This window comes from Scleropages formosus, chromosome 14 (assembly GCF_900964775.1).
Source record: "Scleropages formosus chromosome 14, fSclFor1.1, whole genome shotgun sequence".
Lineage (NCBI taxonomy): Eukaryota > Metazoa > Chordata > Actinopteri > Osteoglossiformes > Osteoglossidae > Scleropages > Scleropages formosus.
In genome coordinates this window covers 27,327,966-27,339,121 of record NC_041819.1, presented here as the reverse complement: position 1 = coordinate 27,339,121, position 11,156 = coordinate 27,327,966, and the positions used below count along the sequence as shown (strand labels likewise).

At 50.6% G+C, this 11,156-nt stretch overlaps 2 protein-coding genes across 4 annotated transcripts; both read left to right on the top strand.

Moving 5' to 3' along the window:
• Nucleotides 1–2,423: 2,423 nt before the first annotated feature.
• On the top strand, nucleotides 2,424–6,554 carry LOC108926893 (V-set domain-containing T-cell activation inhibitor 1-like). 3 transcript variants are annotated; one of them, XM_018739875.2, is made up of 5 exons: nucleotides 2,424–2,962; nucleotides 3,187–3,251; nucleotides 3,907–4,268; nucleotides 5,405–5,659; nucleotides 6,207–6,554. In XM_018739875.2, the coding sequence occupies exons 1-5, from the start codon at nucleotides 2,849–2,851 to the stop codon at nucleotides 6,317–6,319; spliced, it is 909 nt and encodes a 302-aa protein (XP_018595391.2). In that variant the 5' UTR covers nucleotides 2,424–2,848; the 3' UTR covers nucleotides 6,320–6,554. The 3 variants fall into 3 exon arrangements, with proteins under 3 accessions (XP_018595391.2, XP_018595393.2, XP_018595392.2); XM_018739877.2 differs by having other exon boundaries at nucleotides 2,884–2,948; XM_018739876.2 differs by having other exon boundaries at nucleotides 2,884–2,962; nucleotides 3,903–4,268.
• Nucleotides 6,555–7,138: 584 nt separating this feature from the next.
• On the top strand, nucleotides 7,139–10,959 carry LOC108926854 (tripartite motif-containing protein 45-like). The gene is given in 7 exon segments (XM_029257924.1): nucleotides 7,139–7,524; nucleotides 7,526–7,737; nucleotides 8,007–8,752; nucleotides 9,217–9,346; nucleotides 9,459–9,573; nucleotides 9,724–9,850; nucleotides 9,943–10,959. Coding segments are annotated over 7 exon segments (1,740 nt in total). The 5' UTR covers nucleotides 7,139–7,257; the 3' UTR covers nucleotides 10,086–10,959.
• The last annotated feature ends 197 nt before the right edge of the window (nucleotides 10,960–11,156 follow it).

Genomic DNA, 11,156 nt, shown 5'->3' with positions numbered 1-11,156 from the left:
ATACTGTAAATGCATTCAATAAGCATTGTTCAAAAGTTTGTGTTCATTTCAAAATATCTGACTTTTTTTATATCAGTAAAATGAGTAACGGATTTTAAAATAAGCAGTCAATAGATTGGTTCCTTAATTCTTACAGCTAAAAAGTGAAACAAAAACACCTCAGAGGCACATTAATCTTCATCTGTACATAATAATGCATTTAAGCACCTTCCAAAAACTATGTAAAAGGGCCAGATTACTTTTGCCTTTATATTCTTTAAATGTACAATCTTATACATGTAAAAATTATATTCCAGCCAACGCAGTTTCAGATGATTTTCACCCGACTCGACGCTGACAATCTGATGCTTGTGAAAATATCGTTTATAATACGGGGGAAGAAATAACTGTTTTGTGGTTATCTTACAGATTGTACACTGGTGAGTTCACTGTGACCAGTGCTTCACGTCACATTTACAGTACATGCCTGGTAGGAACATCTCACTCATTCTGACCTGGTTCTGTGTGGAATGAAGGCTTTGAACCACGTCTCCACACACCGATTCGACTGCAGGCAGCAGCTAAACCGCAACCGCCCAGCGTGAGAACCTCATCGCTGTGTTTCGTTGTGCAGGTGTCCAATTTAAATTCCTCCCCTGAAAAACGGTCGACGCTCGTAGCACTTCTCAAGTACGGCACCTTTCAGAAATATTCAGCACGCTGAGCACTGTGCAAACAGCTCGAATGAAAACAACCCCATCATTCTTTACGGCTCTGTTTGTGCCACTTTGCGCAGTTTAAATTGTGGTTCTGCCTCTTGCTTTTTGACATATTTGAGATAATTGAATGCACAAACATCGCAGTAAAGAATGAGCCCAAATTCACTCAGGTGTCTACTGCGCGGTGACATCACAGCCTAGAAAAATTAATGGGTTATGTCTCAAAAACAACATTGGCACAAACTACAATTTCACACACACACACACACATTTTCAGAACCGCTCGTCCTATATGGGGTCGCGGGGAACCGGAGCCTACCCGGTAACACAGGGCGTAAGGCCGGAGGGGGAGGGGGGCACACCCGGGACGGGACGCCGGTCTGTCGCAGGGCACCCCAAGCGGGACTCGAACCCCAGACCCACCGGAGAGCGGGACCTGGTCCAACCCACTGCACCCCCCCCTCACAAACTACAATTTTCACTACACAAAACAGTAGAACTAATAATTTTTATTTTTTATTATTTGTGCTGTTTGTGGGGCAGCTTCGCAGAGATGAACGGGATTATTCTCTTTGCGGTGCGAAAGTAGCCTGCATTTCTCTTTTCCACCATTAGTTGGCAGCAAAATGCACTCAGACATTATTTATTATTAGCTTATTTGTTAAAGCTGCATCCAAGACTTTTACAGAAACTACCAATCAAATAAATCGAGGCAGATAAATATTATTGTCATGACAACAGACAGACTGGAGACAGAGAGGTAAGTAGTGGACTCAATTGAGGGTTGGTTTTATTCTTTTCTCCAGGTTCATAGGGCAGGACACGATCAGGCTCAGGGACAGGCGAAGGTCTTTCAGGCGTAGACGTTTCAACAAGGGCAAGGCAAAACTCGGTAGTCGGAGAAAACGGGCGAGGGTCAGTAACCAGGACCACGAGAATCAGGCAGGACGCGATGAACGCAACAAAGCCGCCGGTACTGCAAGGCCAAAAGGGCAATTGCAAGAATCCGCGTTGCGACTTGGTCACGGAGCTCCTTTCATCCCGGGTTTCATTAATTTACCGCAGGTGTTGCCGCTCTGCTCGTTCCCGGGGGCGTGACGATTATTAAGCCTTTTTTGTTTCACACTGCAAGTGATCAGATGCTGACAAATGTTGCACATATTTGTGTGCTGAATCGGTCTCGCACGTGTAGGCGTTTCTGTTCTGTTCTCCGATCTGCAAATGAGACACGCGGTCCGTATTTAAGGTGAAACACCTTTCAATGTGTTCTCCCCACTCAATCCTGCACCACTTTCCTATGCCACTTTTTACATTTTTTGTCATTTTAAAATAGACCTTTTTTAATACGGTTTCAATTTGGAAAAAAGTGAGAAATTTAAAGCAATGTGACGTGCGGATGTTTCATCTACGGTGTTCCCTGTTTCATTTTGAGCCTTTCTAGTATAGAGGAACGCTAAGACAATGCGTTTCATGAGCTGATGATGAAGACAACTTGCATAAATAAGTCCTACAGAAAATGTTTAATTCATTATAACTTTATCGGGAGTTTCTTCCTAAACTATGGATAAATCTGGAATTAAGCTGCGTTATTCATTGAGTCATTGATTGTGACATTGCAGTTGGACTTACAAACTATTTGAGTTGCATACAGAGTTCCGTTCCGAGTTGTCCAAACGTTAACCTAAAGGTGTACGTGTAAAAATTTGTCAAGGCCTGTTCTTCATCCTGAGATATACAGTTACGAATATATAGTTTACGTGTACATACAGCATGTCCTACAGCAGTGACAATTCGTGTTTTGTACCACAATATGACACAGCAGTGAGCTCGGTAACATACAGCTCACACGTGAAAGTGATGTTTAGTCTCCTGAAAGCACAGCGTTGACCTCCAAGACACAAAACCCAGAAGAACATTCGCACCCGTGCTCAGCGGATCCCGCAGCGCTCTAAGTGCGGTGTGGGACCGCGCCCTAAGGAGAGACAATATTGACACAGGAGGAGCGTCCACGGCCAAAGGAGAGACGGCTGGGGAGATCAGCAGGAGCCAGGAAACGCCACGGGATACAAAGCAAGCAGGCTGAGAGCCGGTGGACGCCGGACACACACACGGCTCAGAATCAGAGGACAGGGGACACGCACTAAAGACATATGGTAGGCAGTCAGCAAGGCGAGCATCACACAGCGTGGGACGCGCACAGAGCCGAAGGACAGGGGACAGCGACGCAGAGCCATGGCTTCCGTTGGGCAGGTGATCTTCTGGAGGTGCCGTACAACTTCTCCTACTTTTACCGTACTTTCACAGCAATGATCATTTCAGACAACTTGTCCTTCTGTCCCCATGTCCCTGTACTGTACGCACATTCACTCGTGTCCAGCTCCTTGGCGCGTTAGTGCGGTTTAGAGGTTAAAGGTCACATTCGGACATATTTATTTATCAGCGTTAGTTTGTTTGCGTTTTTTGTTAAGTACATGCTCTTATTTTGCAGCATCATCATCCTCATTTTCATCGTGGCAGCGCTGATCATCATCCTCCTGTGCGTCGCATTTGCGCGTAAGGAGCTCGTTCGGAGCACCGAGACTCGTGGACTTGGGAGACGATCAGACTGATGACATCATCCAATTATTCGATTTTGTCTGCGAGGATGGCATCGCGTTAAAGGAACATTAAGTGTAATTCGTGTTACACACCACACACACACTGATTTATGCATTTATAGAGCTGGGTAATTTTTACTGTATCGGTTCAGTGTCAGTCTCCTGATCAAGGGCATTACGGCAGGGGGTGGGATTTGAACCTCGACTTTCTGAGTGCAACCCCGTCACCCCCTGTGCCCCTCTTACGCTTAGGTGTGTAATTTACAGCCTGTGATGGATTGTTGTTGGGTCCAAGGTGAACCTTGTCTCACACCTGTGTCTCCTGTATAGGTTCCTGACCACCCTGACCCTGTGCTGGTCAGGCAGTTATTGAGAGAATGAATGAATGAATGAATGAATGAAGAGTTATTTATTCACTTGACTCATCAAGGTATCACAGTATCGCAGTAACACTCTGAGTCTGCACCAGTGTACAACGGTGTAAACTATGAGGAGCAACAGACCCCTTCTGGTTGAACCTGATTTCCAGCTACTCACACAGTTCACCGTGCAGGTGTGTGTTGGACCCCCTCTGAAAGACCCTCCCCCCCAAGAGTGTGTTCTTCAGCCAGGCAGGTCTCCACTGTGCAGACCGGAGAGCCGTTCCCTGTGGGGAACCTCGGCAACGACGTGCTGCTCGACTGCGAATTCGACCCGTCTCCCGCCAACGGGAAGAAGGCAGCCGACGCCTCCGTGACCTGGACGAAGGACGGCCTCCCCGGGGTCGTGTACCTCTACGAGAACCGCGCCCCCCAGCTGCAGGACCAGAATCCGCTGTTCAAAGACATGGCCCAGGTGTTCCCGGATGCCGTCGCCAACGGCAACGCCTCCCTGCTGCTGCGAAGCGTCATAACGGAGGATGCCGGCACATACCGCTGTAGCGTGGTCGCCCCCAGCAGCCAGGGCACCGTGACCGTTAACCTCCGAGTTGCTGGTAAGAGCCTTGTGCGTGCGTGCGTGCGTGCGTGCGTGTTCTCTGCCCAGACCGGTACACTGGAGAAGTTAAACCGTTTCGACTAGACAAATAAGGCTGTTTGATCGCTGTCAATCTAACGACCATGAAAGCGTCCACCGCTGGGACCCGGAGCTTCTGTGCCTCATAAATCAGCAGATCGATACCAAAGAGAATGTTACTCCTCCAACGCTCCCAGGTGTCCTGAATACCGCAGTACGGCTCGTGTTTACCATAAACACACCTAGTGAGTTTGTCACTGCTGAGCCCACACCCCCACCTTCCGGAGTGACAGGCCCCCGGGGCACGAGCGCCAGGTGCGGCCATTGGAGCCGATGGATATTTCTGGAGGAGATATTTTTTACGTTATTGAGATGGTTTTTAGTTTGTTGTCCTGAGGTGCGTTTTCGTTTTGTTTCTACTAGAAGCTGCCAGACTTTTCCTACAACTTGTGCTACACGTTGATTTGTGTCTGTTAGTATTTACACTGCAGCTACTCAAGTGCTACAGAGCAACACTGAAATTAATTCATTGGACTCTTTTCTCCAGAGTAACATCTGAAAGTGAACAAAAGTACATCAACAACAGACAAAGAGCTTTAGACACAGACACCAGATTATGCACACAGCTTGTGTGTCTGACACCATCATGTTGCTGGTTCACATCCCTCCAGTAAATAGCAAATACATAGATAATCATAGCAGATGGTGTTGGACTCATTGATGGAGCCGCCAGGAGATCAGGAGAGAAGTGCCTCTTGGAGAGATGGGTTTGAGACCCTTCTTCACTCTAGAAGGGATTCAGCAGCTCTGAGGGACACGGGGAGCTCATTCCACCCCACTGAGGCCTGTTAGTGTTCTCTGGAAATGTGATAAATATGTCTCCTAATGGTTTGGACATGTTCTTATTGCAGAGCTGAGTGTCGCTTTCCTCTGTAACTGGTCTTCAGCCGTTTTGCCTTTTCATTCTCCGTTTCCAATATTTTGTCCATTCTGACAATGGAGGTCATTTTTTATTTAGACAATTTATTAATGAGTAGTGGTATGAATATTGCATATTAATGACTGCAAAGCTGGTGGCCAACCTGACATCACACAGGAAGCCTCATTTTATTCCAGCGTTTTCTGCCCCGAGTTTCTCCGAGACGAACGGCACCCTGACCGCGGTGGCGCAAAAGTGGTTCCCCGAGCCCAACGTGACCTGGTCAAACCGTAATGGCAGCACCCTGAACGCGACCACGAGCCTCTCCAACAATTCGATGGGGATATTCCGCGTGGTGACGACCTTGAGCGACCCGCTGCAGCTGGACAGTATCTACATCTGTACCATCCAGAACAGCCTGGTGCGCTCTGTGACCCAGGCAACTGTCGAAGGTAAACAAGCCGGGGTCCGTCCCAGGCAGATGAGCCCGTTGCCATGGCAACAACGCTGATGCTCAAATACTGACAGAGGAGTTAATTGAACAAAGTAACACTGAACAAAATAATCAGAATCAGAACGAGTTTTATTGCCAAGTATGTTTACACATACAAGGAATTTGTCTTGGTGACAGAAACTTCCACAGCACAGACAGAATGACAGTGACAAGACAGATGAGAAGATAGAATATGTGAATGAAGGATAAAAATATATAAAGTACCCAATATACAAAACAGTCACTAGACATTGTATGTACAGGTATGTTCTATACAAATGCAAGGGAGTGTGAGTAAGAGATATGATGTGATAAATAGTTATAAATATAAATAACGTTGTGTATTGCACTGGTTTACTCTCTAGGGGGGATTTAGCTGTTCATGAGGTAACCCATAACTGTTCCTCTTCAAGAGGTCTGGAAATTACTTTATAGGTGATCGATTGTATATTTATATAAGATGAAGGAAAAAACACCTGAAACATTTTCCTTCCTTTTGTCTGCAGGCACAGACATTTTTACAAATACTTTGTTCAGCTTCAGCAGCGCCTCGTCTGCGATGATTCCTGGGCAAGCGCTCGTTCTCGTCCCACTGCTGCTGGGCTGGCTGCTCTGCTGAACACAGTGACACACACAGTAACACACACTCCAACCAGAGCTGGACACACTAACACACACCACGTCCAGAGCTGTAACAAACTTCTTCTCTAGAGGATGTATTCTGCCACTGTGTGTGTGTTCTGCATGGCATGACAGTCCTCCATCGGAGTGTGTCAGTGATGAAGAGTCAACCTTGTGCTTTCCGAAATGACAGCATTCAACGTGTCCAGATCTGTCAGGCGCTCTGCCATCCTGTCCACTGAGGATTATGGGTAATGATGTGGTTAAGGATGCCTGGTAGCTCAGTGAACTCTTGAAGAGTGCTGTGCATATACAGATATATTTACATAACTCTGGAAACTTAAAGCAGTAATGTATACAGTGGTGCAATTTTTATATGGCTTTCTATGGATTCTTCATATATGAGAGAATTTGGGGTCATTTTAATATGTATTATCTTTTCAAATCAACCGGAAAAATAATGAAAACTAATTTAATTTGTTTCCAATCTTTTATGATATTTCTGTTACGGTTGTGTGACTAGTAAAAAATAAGAAAAACAATTGAATAAAGTCCCACACAGTCAGATGCGCTCCAATCACTGTGGAAAGTTCCAGTACTTCACCAAGAGCGCCGCGCTTGAAAAGCTCCGCCTACTGCTGTATACGAACTCTCTGATTGGTCGAAGGAATAGGCCTCGCCCATTTAAGTATTCCTGTTCCCTGATTGGACGCGGGGAGTAAATGCAATCCTTCATCATGTTCCCGTTCATCGATTGGAGCCAAAGAATTAGGTTACGCCCCTTACTGCATTCCCGCTCGCTGATTGGACGCTTGGAGTTTCCGACAAGGAAAGTTACTCGAGATCCGTTCGGAATTCCTTTCGGAGCGGCGGCTTTGATCTGGGTTTCGGTCGTTCGCACGCGCAGTGATTTGAATTAAATTGAGGGTAATTGCAATGTCGCAGAGCCGCGCGCGCTCCCCGTCCTCGGAGCCCGACGCCACCTCCGATCCCGGGTGCGAGCCCAGCGGAGCCGAGCCCTGCGCGCTCTGTCCAGTGTGCGCGCAGCGCTTCCGCGACCCCCGCATCTTACCCTGTCTGCACAGCGTGTGCGCGGACTGCGCGCGGCGTCTCGAGCCTTTCCGCGACCCCGCTCCGGCTCCGGGTCCGAACGCGGGCTCCGTCTCCGTCCTGTGTCCGCAGTGCGATGCCCAGGTGGAGCTGCCCCCCCGGGGGGGTCGAGGAGCTGCCGCCCGACCACCTGGCGCTCGACCGCGTCTTCCTGGAGAGCCTCAGCCTGGGGTGGGAGGACGGTCCAGGGTCCGAGCCGGGGGCGGGGCTGCGCCTGGCCTGCGACCTGTGCGGGGAGGGCGGCGCGCAGTACCGCTGCCAGGTGTGCAGCACGAACCTGTGCACCTTCTGCAGCCAGGCGCACAGGTGAGGGCGCCCCCTACAGGACATGATGTGTGGCTGAGGAGTTGCGTTTCTTCACGTTTAAATAGTTTTACTTTACCATTTAAATTGAAGTCAGTGTTTTTCACTTTTTTGTCAGTGGAAAAATAATAAGCTTTCAGCAGCGGTCAGCACCAAAAGTAAGACACTGACTGAAAAGAAACTGGTTAAGTGCTGCTCCGGGTTCGAGAGCACGCGCCTCTCCAGGGTTCGAACAGACCGCCTCTTGCTGACACCCCTTGCTGCCCCCCCAGGAGGCAGAAGCGGACGTCGGCTCACAGCGTGGAGCTGCTGCTGGACCTGAGGGCCCAAGGGCGGCTCTCGCGCCCGACTCTCTGCCCCCTGCACCCCGGGCTGCGCCTGCAGCTCTACTGCGAGCCGTGCGACGCGGCCATGTGCGGTGAGTGCTCCTCGACCGCCCACAGGGGGCACCGGTGCATCCCCGCCCACGATGCTGCTGACCGCCACGCCCAGCACATCCGCCGGCTGCTCGAGGACATACGGCCCCGCCTGGCCCACCTGGAGGGGGCGCTGCGGCTGGTGGAGAGCTCCCAGAATGCGCTGCGGGCACGGGCCGACGAGGTGGCGCAGGAGGTGCGGGCGTTTGCGCGGGACTACGCCGTCGCCGTGGAGCAGCACTGCGGCGCCCTCCTGCAGCGCCTAGAAGACGTGTGTCTGCACCGCCGCAACCTGCTCCACCTGCAGAGGGCGCAGCTGAGGCAGACGCTGGCCGACGTGCGGGGGGGCGCGGACTTTGCCGAGCGCCTGCTGACCGCTGGGTCCGAGGTGGCCGTGCTCAGCGCCAAGGCGGTCGCGGTACGGCGGCTGGAGGGGTTGGTGGACGGCAGCCCCAGGTTCGACCCCCCGCCTGTGGCGGCGGACAGCAGCACCATCTACTTCCTCCCCCAGGAAAGTGCAGGACAGGTGGGGGGCTTCCCCATGGTGGGGGTCATCCAGGCCAAGGTTGTGGATCCCAGCAAGTGCGTCCTTCAAGGAGAAGGTGAGCGCCACCTGCTGTCCACCAGCTGCAGTGCAGCTCGTCCCATCCACCGAGCTCGGGATTCAAGCTGCAATGCATCGTGGGTTCACACTGCATGATGTGGTTGCTGATTGTTCATATGAACATTCATGTGACAGCAGGTAGAGGTTTTGTCAGCGGAAACTGATTAGTTATCCCTTGCCGTTTAAACATCTCGGGCCCGAGTCCACAGGGTTGGGGGGGGGATCGGCGGTATTCAGTGTCACCATTGATCTCTACACACTGGGACACTGAGAATGAAGAGCTGACCTCTGACACACCCCCAGTGGACATCTTGAAAGTGAGCAGGGCAATTCAGATGGCTGCCCTACAGAATGGGGTGTGTGTGTGAGAGAGACTTTACTGTTAAGACCGAGTTGAGGAAGGTGGGGCAGTGTGGTTTTGTGGAGCCCTGACCTCCGTGACCTTCCTGTTCCCCCCACCAGGTGCGCAGCGGGGCCGGGAGGGGCAGCAGGGACATTTCACGCTGCTCTGCAGGGACACGACTGGGGAGCCCATGGGCAGGGGGGGGGACGCCGTACTCGTCAGCATCGTCCACAGGGACCGCAGGGACTGGTGGGTCCGGGTTGGGGGTGGGGTGATGGGACATACACACGATGTCAGTCAGTGTGTTGTGCAAACAGTGTGTGAAGACTCATCCCTAAGCTCCTCCCACTTCCGCCCCCAGCACAGCGGAGGCCACGGTGGTGGATAACGGCGACGGCTCCTACAGGGTGTCCTACACACCCTCGGAGCCTGGATTGTATTCAGTGTGGGTGTGTGTGAGGGCCCAGCACATCAAGGTAATGATGAAAGGTCAAAGGTCATTGTAAAATAAAGTGTGCCCAGTGCAGTGTGTTTTACTGCACTGGGCACACTTTAATGTGCTTCTTGTCCTGATGCTCTGTGTGTGTGTGTGTGTGTGTGTGTGTGTGTGTGTGTGTGTGTGTCAGGGCTCACCCTTCGTCCTCGCGGTCAATAGGAAGTTCCAGAAGCACCATGGTGTGTTCCACTGCTGCTCCTTCTGCTCCAGCGGGGGTGCCAAGGAGGCCCGCTGTGCCTGCGGGGGGTCGATGCCAGGTAGGTCCTGGGGGAGGGGCTTACTGTCAGTGGAACTTCTGGGCGACACGGAGAAGTTTCTGTTCAGCCTCTGTGTGTGTGTTTGTCCCCAGGTGGGTACCAGGGGTGTGGTCACAGTCACCCAGGGCACCCAGGAAGGGCCCATTGGTCGTGCTGCGGCAGCACAGTAGAGATCTCCGAGTGCGTGAGTGGGGTGGGGTCCGCATGTGGCATCATCAGGACCGTGGCCCTTTGAGAGTCATCGCCACCAAGACCCCACCCACATGGAGTGACATCACCACTAAAACTCCACCCCCAGCAGGTGTCATTGCTGCAGAGACTCCGCCCCGTCTAAGACGGTCCCTGCAGCGTGTCGGACCCCTGGAGGCTGAGGACAGGACCACTTCCGATTCGGACCAGACACGGTGGCTCCTCCCACCTCCCTGTCGCTGTGTTCCTCACTGTGGTGCCTTAATATTTTACACTATTTTTCAGGGGAACCTTCTGGAAACAAACTCATCATTTATATACACACATAGATGGGTAAATAATAGGGTTTTTGTACAAAGCATGTGCTGCAGCGCAGTGACGCTGTACCACGGTCCCGTTGGGCCAATTACCATGATGGGTAAGGGTAAAAATGGACTACAGTCTCCGATAAAAGCAATTAAAACACCCAATAAGAGTAATTTCCACGTGGGACAACATATTTTGTTTGACTGAAACTGTTTCTATCTTCCCTTGAAGAGAGACTAGAGCCTCTGTGTTCACAGCAGGATGTTTGTTCTAGATGCTCCCGAGTGATGAACCCACTGTACCCCAGTACTGTACTGCACTGCCCTGCGCTCCAGTAAAACACTTATCATGTCACATGACTGATGCAAGATCAAATACAAAAGGATACATTTGTACTTTGAAGTGTGACGAACATTAATCGGTCTTTGATTTTCACTGCCCTTCAAAGGACTAAAGGAAGGAGTGATTAATTGCGGTAATTAACTCTGTTACTGAGTAACTGACAAGTGAAAAATGTTGAGAAAACGGGTTCCAGTAACATGTTGGATTAACTGTAACTCGGATTTAGTTCAAAAATAATTTTCCTCCTGCTGTCAGTCCTGTGTGTTCACTTCCCCGTGTTTTTTTTTTTTTTTTTTTTACTGTATTTAATCATTATGGACAGAAAAATAAGAAAGAACAGAAATGGCTGTAAAGGCACACAGCGACCGGAGCGGCACTCGAACCGGGCACTGCGGCCTATTGCAATAAACTTAATTACTAACGCCAATCGATCCGAGTAAACGGAACAGCGCGCGCGCGCACACGCACA

Bases quoted from the DNA above. Each gene is read 5' to 3' on its own strand.
- LOC108926893 (XM_018739875.2), top strand. From the start codon at position 2,849: ATGGTAGGCAGTCAGCAAGGCGAGCATCACACAGCGTGGGACGCGCAC. The intron at 3,252-3,906 runs GTAAGGAGCTCG...TTCTTCAGCCAG, and splicing joins CCTGTGCGTCGCATTTGCGC to GCAGGTCTCCACTGTGCAGA. The intron at 5,660-6,206 runs GTAAACAAGCCG...TTTTGTCTGCAG, and splicing joins GACCCAGGCAACTGTCGAAG to GCACAGACATTTTTACAAAT.